The sequence below is a fragment of the Rutidosis leptorrhynchoides genome, chromosome 9, assembly GCF_046630445.1.
Source record: "Rutidosis leptorrhynchoides isolate AG116_Rl617_1_P2 chromosome 9, CSIRO_AGI_Rlap_v1, whole genome shotgun sequence".
In the NCBI taxonomy this organism is placed as follows: domain Eukaryota; kingdom Viridiplantae; phylum Streptophyta; class Magnoliopsida; order Asterales; family Asteraceae; genus Rutidosis; species Rutidosis leptorrhynchoides.
The window spans coordinates 355923791-355939457 of NC_092341.1; the positions used below are offsets into that span (position 1 = coordinate 355923791).

General features: G+C 33.2%; 1 protein-coding gene across 1 annotated transcript; it reads right to left on the reverse strand.

Annotated features, from left to right (window-relative positions):
• Nucleotides 1-361: 361 nt before the first annotated feature.
• On the reverse strand, nucleotides 362-3088 carry LOC139869227 (uncharacterized). The gene is made up of 3 exons (XM_071857545.1): nucleotides 1513-3088; nucleotides 1364-1425; nucleotides 362-1120 (listed from the first exon to the last, which is right to left on the reverse strand). The coding sequence occupies exons 1-3, from the start codon at nucleotides 3086-3088 to the stop codon at nucleotides 362-364; spliced, it is 2397 nt and encodes a 798-aa protein (XP_071713646.1).
• Between the last annotated feature and the right edge of the window lie 12579 nt (nucleotides 3089-15667).

Sequence of the window (15667 nt, forward strand, 5' to 3'; positions counted from 1 at the left end):
TTTAAAAATCATTAAGTTAGTAGTCTTGTTTTTACATATGTAGTTCATTGTTAATATACTTAATGATATGTTTACTTATCATAGTATCATGTTAACTATTAATATATCCATATATATGTCATCATATAGTTTTTACAAGTTTTAACGTTCGTGAATCACCGGTCAACTTGGGTGGTCAATTGTCTATATGAAACATATTTCAATTAATCAAGTCTTAACAAGTTTGATTGCTTAACATGTTGGAAACATTTAATCATGTAAATATCAATCTCAATTAATATATATAAACATGGAAAAGTTCGGGTCACTACAACAAAGTCATCAAACTTTTTTGGAAAAACAGTGCTTCTAGAAGATCTCCTTAATTCATTGGTGTTTTCATTTGATTCAATATTAGAAGCATCAATATTGCCCTCAGGAGATGAAGATGAATCTTCATTATGTGTTGCTTATCACTACTACCCTCACAAGTATCAGTAACTCTCCCTTCATCATTGGGACTTGAAGTGTAATTGGTGTCAAATTTAAAAATATCATCAAAGAAATTTTGATTCAAAGTATTATTAGAAAAATCAATTTTGAAATCATTTGCAGCAGACTTATGTTTTAAAGGAAACACAGTTTCATATAATTTAACATCTCTTGAATAAAAAATACTTTTATCTTCAAGACTCAACAACTTATAACCTTTTTTAACATTAGAAAAACCAATCAAAATACATTTAGTAGATCTGCTGCTAAATTTATCTTTTGGATTCAAATCAACAGAAAAACACAAACATCCAAAACACTTTAAATGGGAGAGATTAGGATCAGACTTAAACACCGTTTCATAAGGAGACTTTCCATTTAGCACAGCAGTAGGAGTCCTATTAATTAAATAACAAGAAGTTAGAATACATTCAGACCACATGTTAAGAGGTAATCCCCCCTGAAACATAAGAGCCCTTGCTACATTTAGCAAGTGCCTATGTTTCCTCTCAACAATGCCATTCTGTTGAGGTGTGTAAGCACAAGTAGTTTGATGTACTATTCCTTTGCTGTTAGTAAAATTTAAAAACTTTTGATTGACAAATTTAGTACCATTATCACTCCTGAATACTTTAATCTTCTGTTGAAACTGAATTTCAATAAGTTGAACAAAATTTACAATGTTATCATAAACATCTTCTTTTGATTTGATTAAAAATACCCAAACAGCTCTAGAATAGTCATCTACTACAGTTAAAAAATATTTGAAACCTTCTTTTGTTTGAACTCTAAAAGGACCCCACAAGTCTAGATGAATAAGTTCACCCAAACTTGAGGTTTTATGATCACTTATAGGAAAAGGGTTTCTGCTTTGTTTTGCTTTATGACATACCTCACAAGGTTCAGTGTTAATTTTATCTTTAAGATTAAGTTTGGTTTTAAGAACAGACAAGACTTGATCAGATGGATGACCAAGCCTATTGTGTCACAAATTAATTGAAGCAGAATATGTATTAAAAGAATTATTAACCATTATCTTACTTTCTTTATTCAGATTATTGAATATATATAGTCCACCTTCTTGATTACCAATCCTTTTTATTTTCCTGTCCCTCAAATCCTGAACATAGCAAGTTGATTCATTAAAACTGACAATGAGTCCATTATCTTTTGAAAGTTTTGATACAGACATAAGACTAACACAATATTCAGGAACTATAAGAACATCTTTAAGGGTAATGAACTTTTTTAATACAAGATCACCAATCCCTTTAATCAGGGCTTGAGTCCCATTTGGATGTCCTACAGTTAATTTCAATCCAGAGACATCAACAATGTTACTCAAACCATTGCTAGAAAGAGTCATATATTGATTGGCTCCAGAATCAATGATCCATCCTTTATGAATCACCTTTGTTTGAGACAGATTTGAATTAAAGAATTTATTGAAGTTAGTATTGAATTTTATGCTTGCATTGAAAAAAGTACCTTCCATATTTGACATTGCATTTGCAGGAGCAGCAGCAGGTACATCATTGATAAGACTTAGAAGTTTAAGCATATGCTCATTAGAAAAAGAAAGAGGAGTGGAAGAGCTGGTGCTAGCTTCTTTAGAAGTAGCATTATTATTTGATGTATTCTTAAAATTATTGAAATTGTTGTAGTTCCTGTTGTTGTTATTTGTATTTCTTTTAAAGTTTGGTGGATACCCAACAACCTCAAAACATCTTTCAATAGTATGACCAATTTTATTACACTTTTTGCATTTCAGATTAGGATTAGGACCTCTGTTATTATTAAAATTGGACATATTATTGTTGTTATTATTGTTATATGATTTGTTTGGACCTTGGGCTGCAAAAGCAGAATTCTGGCTTTTAGAATTTGTATCCTTTAAAGAATTAATTCTGTGAGATTCTTCTCTTGAGATTATAGCATAAGCAACTTTGACATCTGGTAATGGATCTCTTAACAAAATGTTACTTCTTATAGGCATATAAACATCATTTAAACCCATTAAAAACTGCATAAGTTTTATCATTTTGTTATTATTTTCCACAGATACAGATGCTGCACAAGTGCAGGCATCTGCACCACATGTGCAAGGAGGTGAGGACACCATTGAATCATATTGTTTCCACAAACTATTAAGATTATGATAGTATTCTGATAGAGGACTATCATTCTGCTTTAAAGAATTTATTTTATGATGTAGATTGAAAATAACAGATCCATCCTTTTTATCATAAGTTTCTTTTAAATCATTCCAAACATTCAAAGCAAGACTATTAAAGATTTGACCTGAATAAAGTTCTTCAGTCAATGTCCCCAAGATCCAAGATAATACAACTGTGTTACACCTTTCCCATTGAGCAGCTAAAACTTCATCAGTTGTATTTTTGACACAAGTTCCATTAATAAAACCAATTTTATTTTTAGTACCCAATGCTAGAAGCATTGATCTACTCCAAATATTATAATTTTCTGTGCCTTTGAGTTTTATAGAAATTATAGGTGTACCAGAAGTTGTATCACTTGGATGAAGATATAAAGGGTCACCAAAATCAAGTTTATTGATTAAAGTAACAGATGTGGTAGCATCCCCACTATCCCCCATGATAACAACAAGAACAAATAGCAAACAAGATCAGATAAGTCAAACAGATATAGCAGATAACAAGCAATAACACAAATAGCAGTCAAGAAGACAGATAGTATCAACAGAAAACAGATAATAAGAAATCACACAAATATAGCAAATTTGAATTAAAATTTACAACTTAAACTGTGCTTGATCAGGTTTTCACCAATTTCAAAGAATTGGGATCAAGAGTTGGGCACAGTGTTGTAAATCTTAACAAGAACAGAAAAAATATGCAAATAATAAAAAGAAGAGTTAAGATGTAACCAATCAATCACGAATGATTAATGATGCAGCGGAAGACAGATGAGTAAACTCAGAATGATGAACACAAACCATAACCCTAGAAAATTAGGGTTTTCAATCACAATCGACAGATCCAGCAATCTATCACCCACACATTCACAATCGAACCCAAACAGACAACAAACACCACCGATCTAACAGCAAGAACCGATGAAACCCTAGATTCGTTTCGAACTCCAAATTGAAACAAATAACAAATCAACCACCACGATCGAGCCTTACAGCTCTGATACCATGTCAAAATTAACAAAGAACATGAATCACAAGACCTTTAAACCGATTAATCAACCAGATCTTCAACCAAAGATACAAGAAAATCAGACTAAAACAAATAAAATCTCTTTAAACTCTTATAGCCACAATTAACAAGGCTAATGAACAAGAACAGAATCACAAAATAACAATTGCTAATTCATCAGATCAATGAATTGGCTTAGAAACCCTAATTTGAGAGAAAATTGAATGAATGTGTGAAAAACTGAATCGACTGCCAAAATGAGCAGAAACCATGACCTTTTATACTCTCATCATTTTGACAACTTGGGCTTTGTCTTGGGCTTCTTAATATAATACTTGAGAAATACCAACATGGGCTTCTTGGACTTGTAAGAAACTAGCCCAAATATCCATCAATAAAGCTTGAATAAATTAGAAACATTATCTTCACTTTTGTAGAATTTGCACACTTAACTTAATAAATTAAATCTTCTTATACTTGACTGGCACTCTTGAAATTGACTGGAACTTTATCTGCAACTGCAACAAATCCTTTATCCATCACAGCAACAGATAATCCCTGCAAACATTCTAGAACACACCACAAATAAGAAAGAATAAAAATAAGTTCCAGCAAGCTTGAATGATAATATCATTTAACAATTTATAACTATATTACTCACAAATTTGATTAGTGCCTTTTATGTTCTATGTTAGTGCCTTTGATTGGTGCCTTTTGTTTAAGTATATTACATCTTTTATGTTCTATGTTAGTGCCTTTTTAACTATATTGTAGCCGATTTCATATATTCTATGTTAGCGTCTTTTGTTTATGTGTGTTTGTTTAGAATTTATAGTTTGGGTCATGACTCATGAGGGTGCGAATGATTAATAGGTTGATTAGTGAATTGGAAGGGCTGTTTTAGATCTTCAATTAAAAAGGGACTTTTTGGTCATGAAGGCTAATATTTGTCCCATAGGTACATATTGTGACATTCAACATGTTCTGTCAGATGAAATATGACTATCTCTAAACTTAATGAATTGAACAAGAATTACATTGACATAATAACTTTCCTATTGATGCATTTTGGAGGTGGCAATATCTACCCAACGCTATTACTTTTTAACGGGTTAATTCAGTATTCGTTTCATTTACTTAATTGGGTCAAAAACAGTAAATATGAATAAAGGTCAGAGGGTCCGGTTGGATTGTCAGACAATATTTACATGTGTGTTTTAAAGTTAAGTGATGAAGATGGTTGAAGAAGGGTTCACTCCACTTTTAAGGTTTTGTATTTCTATTAATTTTCAGTCTATTTTAACTATAAGCTGGTATAGTGGGCGGTTTTGCGTAACAACTCAAAAGTAATAGAAAAACATATGGGTTGCATGATTAATGTTAATGTATCACATTATATTTGGTACAATTCTTTGATTTAAGTTTTCTATGAATACGAGCCTCCGTTATTAAACAACATTTTCTCTGGTTTTCCTTTTGTGATTTGTATTTGTTTTGAACACGAATATTGGTTGATGAAGTAAAGAAGATCATGTTGTTGCCGGTCTAATTTCAATATATGCAAGTTGTCTAATTCAACAGTAAGTACTACCAATATTTTGAATTATCGAGGTTTAGGATTCGAATATAACATTGAGGTGATTAAATCTTCTAGCTTTCCTGTTTCATTTGCATGTGATCATTTATCATATCTTCTACCTTTGTTAGTATATTTGTGATAGTAGAGAACAATAATATGCTTGCTTCAAATCAGTCGTGATTGTTTTGATTCTCTTTATGCTTTATATTTCACAATATAATTTTAACTTTTTTATTGAATGAACCCTTAGTCATAAGGTTCTATGAATCACGTCAATTAAATTATCCATTTTTGAATTATATATTGTCAGTTGAATTTGATATTGTCAACTCCATTAATCAGCTAACACATTTTATAGGTACTAATCCTCTAATCCACCATAATGGCATCACAAGTGTCCAATCTGAGAGGGTTCGAACATCCTATAAATTCTCTGGGGTAGAGTTCATGTCTTCATAATTTATAAGTCTTGCATGCATGACTAAGATATTTTAGTTTTCTGTTTAACTTATCAAAAACTCTACACTAGGTCATAGCTCACATTTTATTGGCCAATGCTCAAATACAAATGGTAGACGGTTCATAAATTATAGGTTGTTATTATTGTTCAGTATGTTTATTATTCTTTATTGCTTATATATTTGTAATACTGATAACAACACTAATTATTAAAATGATTTTTCTTACAACTTTTGACCGTTGTTTATATTTTCCTATAATCTTTCTTCAAAAAAATTGGTATACAACTCTTTAAATAATTTAAATTTAAAAACGTGGGAAGTAACTGCATCCCAAATTGATAGGAGTACGTGTTTGTTTAACAATGTGATTATATGTGTGTCATTTACAAATGTGATAACTTTGTCATAGTATAAATGTATTGTCTCATCTGATACACTTAATATTATTTTTTCAAGTTTGTTTTTTAGTACTCCGGTGTATTAACATTTTCTTTAGTAAGATATAGACAAAATCTCGCGGTTGGTCCCTCATCTTTGTCTAAAACGACGTAGGTAACCTTAATCATTGTTTTTGACCTAGATGACCTTCAACTTTCAATTAATTGACACCAATGACCCTGTAGGTAACTGCCTTTTTGTTTCCTGCCGTTAAGTTACGCACGTGGTAAGCATATGAGGGCATATTGGTCCAGTTACAATGTGTGTTGTATCGTATCACCTCTTTTCAATGCTCGTTCCCAATTTTCCAAATTCAAAACCCTAATTTGACATGATCGTCCAAATTGATTAGTAAGATGGTTGAATGCTCGTGTCGTCGCACAATCATCATCAATACAGGATGGACAGATAAGACTCCATGCCGTATATTTATGAATGCCCAATAAAGTTATTTTAATCCCTCACCATTTGTTTTTGTTCAATTTTATTGGATTAATCAGTTTATACTAAATTTGGATTCAATATGTATTTTTTTAAGTGTAATGTTCTAATTAATTAATTAATTAATTAATGATTAATACTTATTGGAATTGGTATGTATTGTAAACTGAATTTTGATTTGATGGTTTACATGGGAATTGGTCTACAGATTAGTTAGGAAAAAATGGGTAGTATATATGGTCTTGTTTAGTGTTAGCTACAAAGAATCAGTATCACTACGTGGGATCAATTAGTCACACGTTTTCTTAAGGTCATGTATATATATAGCTTTATTGTGAAATCAATAAACAAGTTAAGCAAAATGTAGTGTTATCATTGCTCTTCATCATATTTAATATACGTATTCTTTGTTATTTACATTCTGCTACTACACATTTATAAATTGGTCAGTTTGAGTTTGAGTGGTGAGCAGTGGCGAAAGTGTTAAGGGGCGGGCGGGCGGGCGGCCGCCCCCAGTGGATTTTTTTTTCAGTGTAAAATTTTTGGGTTTTTCGACTTTGCCTCCGGTGGATTTTTTTTTTTTTTTGGCCTCAAACCTATGCCCCAAAACCTTCAAATTTTGACCCAAATTCTCCAACTTTTGCCCCAAAATTTTCAAATTTTGCCCCAAAATCTCAAACTTTTGTCCAAAAAAATCGCTACGGTTTAAATTTTTTTTTTTTTGCCCCCGGTGAAAAAAAATCCTAGATTCGTCACTGGTGGTGAGGGCATGTGATCCAACGAATCTTACCTATTTTAATGAAATTGTATGCATTGTTTGCTGTTTCAGGGATCAAGTTGCAGGGATTTTGGCTATTGTTTTTTGTTTCAGGGATTAAGTTGCATGGATTTTGTTCAGGGATCAATTTTACCTCTTTTGATGAACTTGGCTAGGAATTTTTGTTTTTTTTTTTTGTTTTCAAGCTTCAAGTAGATTAGGGATTAAAATTTGGCCATTGTACTGTACGAATTGGTGTATTTTTTTGAAGTATGAATGAATAAATTTCAACCAGATTACAAGTTTTGTCTTTTATAGTGTATGATGTCTATGTTTTGAGGTTTGTCATTGCAGTCACTTGATGCTTATAGTGTGTGAATTATAGTGCATTTGACCATAACAGATTGCCAAAACAGTGAATGACCATATTGCATTTTGACACCCTTTTACAAGCTTGTATCTGCATTTTGATTCACATCTATAGTGAGTGATAAAACAGTTGACACAGACCCATTTTGAGACCTCAGTTGACTTGTTTTGACTTGTAATGACACAGACCCATTTTGACACCTCAGTTGACTTATTTTGACAAAATGTTAAAAGATACACAAAATGCCAAAAGATACACAAATGATACACTTGTTTTAAAAATTTGACTTATGCTGAAGGTGAACCTCATATATGTTTTAGAAATGCATGTATGACATACTGATCGTAATGGTAAAATTCAAGATCAATTAAGAGCATTGTTATCTCTTGGCAATATTTGGTGTGAAATGACAATAATTTCGACTAGTGCATTTTGACAAAGTTTAAAGAGTTAATGTACATTTGACTAAATGTCAAATGACATTAGTAAGTTTGTGCAGTTTGTGCAATCTTAGACTTTAGTGACAACATTGTGACCTTTTCAAGTGACCAAATGACCATTTTTCATGACCAAATGACAAATGACCATTTTTCAAGTGACCAAATCACCATTTTACATGACCAAATGACAAATGACCTGTTTTCCTGTTGACCTGACCTGTTGACTTATTGACCTGTTGACCCGTTGTACCTGTTGACCTGAACAGTTGTCCCGAACTGTTGACCCGTTGAACCTGTTGACCTGTTTAGACCTATTATTTTTATTTTATTTTTATCTGTGGACCTGGTTTCACCAAAGTAAACTGCAGTCAACAGTTTTCATCAACACAATCTGTTTTCACCAAATTAAACAATATTCAAGAATAGATATGATGATGGAACGGTAATCAATAATAGTCAACAAAAGTCAATAAAATGAGATAAAAGTCATTACAGATTCTTCATAGCAAATTCAAATAACATGTTGCACCAAAACAAAATACTTCAAAGTTACTAAATAAACCTTAAAAAAACACAAGGAACAAACAGCCGTACGTGAATTGGTGAAACAGTCGTACGTGAGCAATATTAGAGGTAGGGGTCGGTTTTTTTGTTGATTTTGTAGAAGCAGTTGACGTGAGCAATATTGGAGGTAGGGTCGATTTTTTATTTTGATGAAACAGTCGTACATGATCTATATGGAGGTAGGGCTTAAACCCTGAGAAGGGAAAATGGACAGGACAAAAATGCCCTCACACTTTTAGCATGTGACATACTTTAACGGCTGAAAGCAGTTACCGACAAGGTCATCCATGTCAATTAATTGAAAGTTTAAGGTCATCCATGTCAAAAAAATAGACTAAGGTTACCTATGTCATTTTAGACAAAGATGAGGGACTAACCGCGCGATTTTGTCTAAGATATATAATAATTAATACGTGCTGTTGATTAACTACATATGCACAATGTGCCAGTTCAACAAGTTTATATGATAATTAATAATTAATAATTCATATTCATATTCATATTCATATTCATATTCATATTCATATTCATATTCATAATAAAGTAGCAATCTAAATAAACAGTTCATACTTACTGCAACTTAAAATCTACTCAAGAACAATCTAGTTCCCAATCAAAAATTCAAGTAGTTTAAGCTAAGTTAGTTGTCACTGTCACTCTAAGCTGGCCTGTTCATCCATAAACACATAAAGAGACTAGTATTTAAAAACAGCTAGAAAGAAGACGGCAAAAGCCAACATACCAACACCAGCCACTCCACCTAAAAATACAGTAGCAAGTCTTGGTTTAGTACCGCGCTTTTGCAGCAATTAAGAACAGAACACACACGATACAACGATAAGCACAACGATGCAAAGAATTAATAAGAGTCCGACAGCTGGAGGGTTGTGTGTCTTTGCTTTTGCAATATGTGCAATGGCAACCAACAAAGCAACACACAGGAAGGTTAAACCAACTACAACTTTCATTTGCCTGTAAATTATAAAGTCAATATAAACTATCATTACAAATTCAATATTTCAATATGCAAAATAATAAAGAGATATGGAAGCAAAAAAAAAAAAAAAAAAGAAGATAAAACAGATATAAATCAATCTATTCCAATCTTAATGAATGGCAAATTAAACCAATCTATCTATTCCAATCTTATAATACACCAAAAAAATGATGTCATAAATAAGGTTACCCCATGCTTGAAAAAAAATGAAAAATAAAAAGAAAAATTCTCATGTTCCTTGCTGATCTCATGTTAAGATTTTATTTTTTTTAGTAAAAAAAACATTAATTTATAATTAATAATAAATCAATAATTAGTAAAAAAATAAAAAATAAAAAATACTATACAGTTGATAAATAATAAATCATATTAATATTAATTGCATATTGTATTTATAATACATAGTTTCTACGACAGTTTTAATCCAAACCCATTTTGACATGTTACCCAACCCGCCCATCTTACCACACTTAGTTATATGTATAGCATGTTGTTACAAAAATATATACTTCTGTTGCAGTTAAAAGGGTATAGAGCAATGGGTTTAGTCATGGCTGTTGAAGCAACCAGCGTCTGAAATTTCCGACAACAGTTGCATTCATTAATTGGAGAGAAAATTGCGCGGTTGGTCCCTGTGGTTTACATGAAATGGGATGTTTGGTCCCTGAACTTCATTTTCGGGGTTGTTGGTCCCTGTGGTTTTCAAAACACGCGTGATTGGTCCCTGACAGGGACCAAATACACCTGTTTTGAACTTTCATTTTCGGGGTGGTTGGTCCCTGACATGGACCAACCACGCGTGTTTTGAAAACCACAGGGACCAACAACCCCGAAAATGAAGTTCCGGGACCAAACACCCCATTTCATATAAACCACAGGGACCAACCGCGCAATTTTCTCTTAATTGGAAGTAAGCTTCTTATTTATGGTCCATGTACAAGATTGTAGGTGATGGAAGCTAATGTAGTCTAGAAGGTGATGCAAGATACATGTCATGGATGGATGATACTTATGATAGTTTACATAAGTTGATTTTTTATCTCTTAGAACTGCTATTTTTGATTATATCTTACAAGATTAAAGAATTTTGAAAAACTTGCTTAAGAATCTTTTCACTCTCCTTGTCCCCAGTGATGTTGTTGTTGTTGTTGTCCTCCTCCTCAGTGATTTTGTCTTTCAAAGGCAAAGAATCCACAATCACAGATAACGCAACCACCTTACTGAAATCTACGGTTGAAATTGCTTCTTCATTAAGCATCAGGTCATTGAGTATGATCTCCAGAGAATCAGCGTTGATCATAAGATAATCATCATCATTTCTATAAAAAAGATAATGAGAAAATCATAACAATTAAACAATTAGAAATCATATATTAACAGTTATATCACGACAAAATCGCAAAATGACTTACGGAAGATTACAAAATTACCCTTTGGTAATAAAATCTACTGCAACGTTAATGAAATTTAAATTTACAAGATTTTGTACTATAAGACCAAATCTAAATACGTAACAGGCAACCACATTTACATTAAAGGCCATGAATACATTCTAATTTGTGTTATGGACCTAATGTCACTTTACATAAACGTTATTGTCACGTGACCGGTCCAAGTTCAAATATCTCGATGAGACAGTAAAGACGTTCGCATTGGTGACAACAAAAAACTTCTTATTGAAGGAGAAGGAACCGAACAACTAAGATTATGTTAGGTAACAACCTAAAGCTCATTAAGGACGTTCATTTTGCACCATCGTTGGCTCACAATTTAATAAGTGTGGGGCAACTGATGGAAAATGGATGTTCTGTTTTGTATTTGACGATAACCAGTGCATGATGAAACAAAAGGCTACGGGTAATATTCTTGCAGTTATCCAGATGACACAAAAAATAGAATGTTTCCACTCAATATGTCTGTCTATACATGTGGAAGTTGCACTAGTGAACAAAAAAATGTTGCAGATAGTGAACTTTGGCACCTCCGGTACGGGCATCTAAATATAGCAAGTCTACAGCTATTGAAGAACAAAGGATTGGTCAGAGATCTACTCCACTTGAAGGAGTATGTGAAGGATGTATTTTAGAGAAACAAACTACAAAGTCATTTCCTGTAGGTCAGTCCAAACGTGCGAGTCAAATACTAGAGCTTATTCATGCTGACCTATGTGGACCCATGAAAACAGATTCGTTAGCAGGAACCAAGTGTTTCTTCTTATTAATTAATTGATGATTATAGCAGGATGAGGAGCTGGGTCTATTTTTTTTTTTTTTTTTTTTTTTTTTTGCAAGCAAAGTCAGAAACTTTTGAACATTTCAAACGGTTCAAGGCATTGGTAGAGAAACAAAACAGGTGAAAGCATTAAAAACTCTTTGTACAGATCGTGGAGGTGAGTTTCTCTCCAATGATTTTTGTGATGAAGAAGGTATTAAAAGACAACTTACGGCGCCATATACACCCGAGCAGAACGGTGTGGCTGAACGTAAGAAGAGAACGATAGTAGAGATGACTCGATCAATGATTAAAGAAAAAGGGCTGCCTAATTCCTTCTAGGCTGAAGGAGTTGCCACACCATCAGTGTATCTTCTTAATATCTCTCCCACAACACAAAAGCAGTTTGGGATCAAACACCATATGAGGCATGGAATGGTACGTATCTTTGGTTGTATATGTTATGCTTTAAATACAACTGAAATGCACAAGTTAAAAGAGAAGGCGAAGAAGCATATTGGGGCTTTATGATCCGCAAAACAAGAAAATTGTCATAAGTAGAAATGTGGTGTTTGATGAGCATAGCAGCTGGAAATGGACAGAAAAGGGTGATGTTCCCCGAGTGTATCCAGTTGAACTAGGTGGAGAAAAAGAAGAAATAGTTGATGATACACTAACAAATACCAGTGGAAACGCGACACCATCTACAACAATTGTATCTACTGGCTCAACCTGTTCACTTTCAGAATCTTCATCAGATCATCTTGATGATGACGTTAATATCATTAATGATCAGTCTGATCAGTCTGCTCGTGTCATATTGGCACTTGCAGCTCAAAAACAGTGGAAAGTATTTCAATTTGATGTCAAATCAGCCTTCCTAAATGGCGATTTACATGAAGAAGTGTACGTGAATCAACCACCTGGATTTGAGAAACTACATGATGTAGACAAAGTATTTCGTCTCAAGAAAGCTCTCTACGGTTTGAAGCAAGCACCTCGGGGCGTGGTATAGAAAAATAGACGATTTCTTCCATAAGAATGGATTCGAGAGAAGCATGCATGCATGAACCAACTTTATATCTGAAAAAACGAGGTACCGGTGAACTTATTATTGTAAAGTTTATATGTTGATGATATGATTTATACGGGTTCTTCACTGGATCTTATTTCTGAGTTTAAAACGTCTATGAAAAGTATGTTTGACATGACCGATCTTGGAGAGCTGCAATACTTTTTGGGCTTAGAAATAAGCCAAATAGGTGGTGCAATATTCATGTCACAAAGGAAGTACATAAAGGATACACTGAAAAGCCTCAACATGTTAAATTGCAAAACTGCCATGACCCCGATGAATGTTAACGAGAGGTTAAGGGCTGATGACGGAAAAGGAAAAGTGGATGCAAGTGTATACAGAAGCTTGATTGGGAGACTAATTTATGTGGCACACACTCGACCAGACGTGAGCTTCTCGGTTGGGGTCTTGTCTCGATTCATGCATAACCCAAGTCATCATCACTATGGTGCTGCAAAGCGGGTCTTACGTTATCTTGCTGGAACAATGAACTATGGTATTTGGTTTCGTAAAGCGGAAGATTTCAGCCTCAAAGTCTATTAATTCAAACTCTTTTATTTTATTTAATTAGTAGTAATAAAAGCTTTGATTTAGTCAAGATCCAGTAGCTGTATTGGGTCCTGATCTTCAGTTTCTAGACGTTGAGTAGATGAGAGTTTTTAGGAGATTTTGTTATGTATATTTTGCCTATATAAAGAGGCATTGTTTTCTAGTTGTTTATGCACAAAAAAGAAACTATATTTCACTGCTATTTCTTTGTTTTATTTTCATATTATCCAACATTACTTGCTACTGCTGTTGATATGCAAATATATACACATGTAGCAAAAATGGGTTGTTAGACTAAACTCAACCCATTTTACTCTTGTATGTTTATAGTTTATCAATAATTATTTTCATTTGCTTTTCAAATAAGCATAAATGGGTCTCGTTCAACAAGCATTTTATTGGCCAAAGTTATACCATATTCAAGTAAATAAGGATATATGTATAACAAGTATTTAGTCGCCAAAATTGTTTATATGGAAGCAAATAAGCATAAATGTATAACAATCATTCATTCAAATAAGTAGATATAAGAAATAAGAAATTGAAAAACCCTAAAAAGTGAGCTTCGTTTACCTTGCATCTGTATTTCTGTCTAATTGATCTGTATTTCTTGTTTGTACACAATTCATCAATACCATTATAATTTAATAATTTAACTAAGCTGTACACCTATTACAAAACGGTCATTTGAAGCTTTAATACTAAAGCAAAAAGATTGAGCTTACTTTTTGCAGCCAATCCAACCAATTTGTGTTTTTTGGTGACGGAATGCCAACAGTAAACAACACAAAAGTCACTAAATAAACTGATTTCATTCATTCATGTAATTATTTATACATGTTTTAACTAACGAAAAATTCTAACAATGATACGATCTAATTTCCGAAATTAAAACATTAAATCTCAGAATGAAAGTGAAGAAAAATTGTTACCTTATCAATTTTCGAAAGACAATTATTTAAGCCCTAATAATTAATGTCAGGCACAACAGATGAAGAAACAGGAGCCGATCGAAAGATTCGGTGTAGGAAGACGGTGAGAGCGGTCGGTGGTAGCAGGGGCGATGATGGTGGAGAAGACGGTGGCAGCAGCGGTTTTGGTAGCACCAGCGGCGACGAAGGTGGTTCTAGCAATGGAGACGGTGGTTGTAGAACTGGTAGATGTGGTGATGTCGGCGTAATTTTGGCGGTGGTAGTAGCGTGGATGTGGTGTTAGGTTTGATGCAGATGGTTTTGTTGATAGGTAGTGGGTGTTGGAACGCGTTTTAAAGAAGAAACAATAGTGTCGTTTTGGAATGTATGTAGAATTAAACGACACAAATTCAAATTTGTGTGTGTTTTAGTATATATGGGAAATAAAACTAATCGATAATCGATAAGTGAAATAAAAACAAACGTCGGATTTTATATTCACATCTTAAAGCTTGAAGTCACCACTCACCACATGATGCTCCGGCAACCTCCGCACATTGCAGATCTCGAAACATGTACCGTAAAAATTGCTTACGAAATCAGGAGTTTGAAAGATGATTTTTTTTAGTTACATAATAAGAGAATGAGAAAGATTAGACTAAAGTTGAGAGAAATAATAGGTTACAGATGTTTGATTATTGAGTTATTTTATATTGACGGTGATTTATTGGAAGATGAATGTCCACGTGGTGTGGTGTTTTAGATGTATAATAAAAATCACGTTACCTTTCCGTTTTGTTATGAACCAAACAAGTAAAAAAATTAAGCATTTTGTTATGCATTTTGGAGCCGTAATATTAGTCAAAACAATTTTCTGTTTGTTTCAAATTGAATTTATACTTATTATTATTATATTATATTATTATATTATATTATACTATACTTTATATACTAAACCTCCTCCCATTTTTGGTCGTTTCAGCTTTACCGGATTGTCGTTTTGAGTTTGCGTTCACACTACAAATGGTCCTCTAACTCTCGCACAAATTACACAACAATCCCTCAGCTTTACACTTTTTCAGGGGTAAAAAACGTAAATTTATAATTTAATTAAAATAAAAAAACCTTACTCCACCCGAATTTATAACGGGCCCTATCTTCTCGCTCGGTGCGAGTTAAATTTTTCCGAGGTCACCGTTCAACTCGAAAAAATCTCAC

Coding starts and splice junctions, on each gene's coding strand:
- LOC139869227 (XM_071857545.1), bottom strand. CDS start 3,088: ATGGGGGATAGTGGGGATGCTACCACATCTGTTACTTTAATCAATAAA. Junction 1,426..1,512: donor CAATAATCTGAATAAAGAAA/GTAAGATAATGG, acceptor CATCTGATCAAG/TCTTGTCTGTTCTTAAAACC. Junction 1,121..1,363: donor TTAACACTGAACCTTGTGAG/GTATGTCATAAA, acceptor ATTGAAATTCAG/TTTCAACAGAAGATTAAAGT.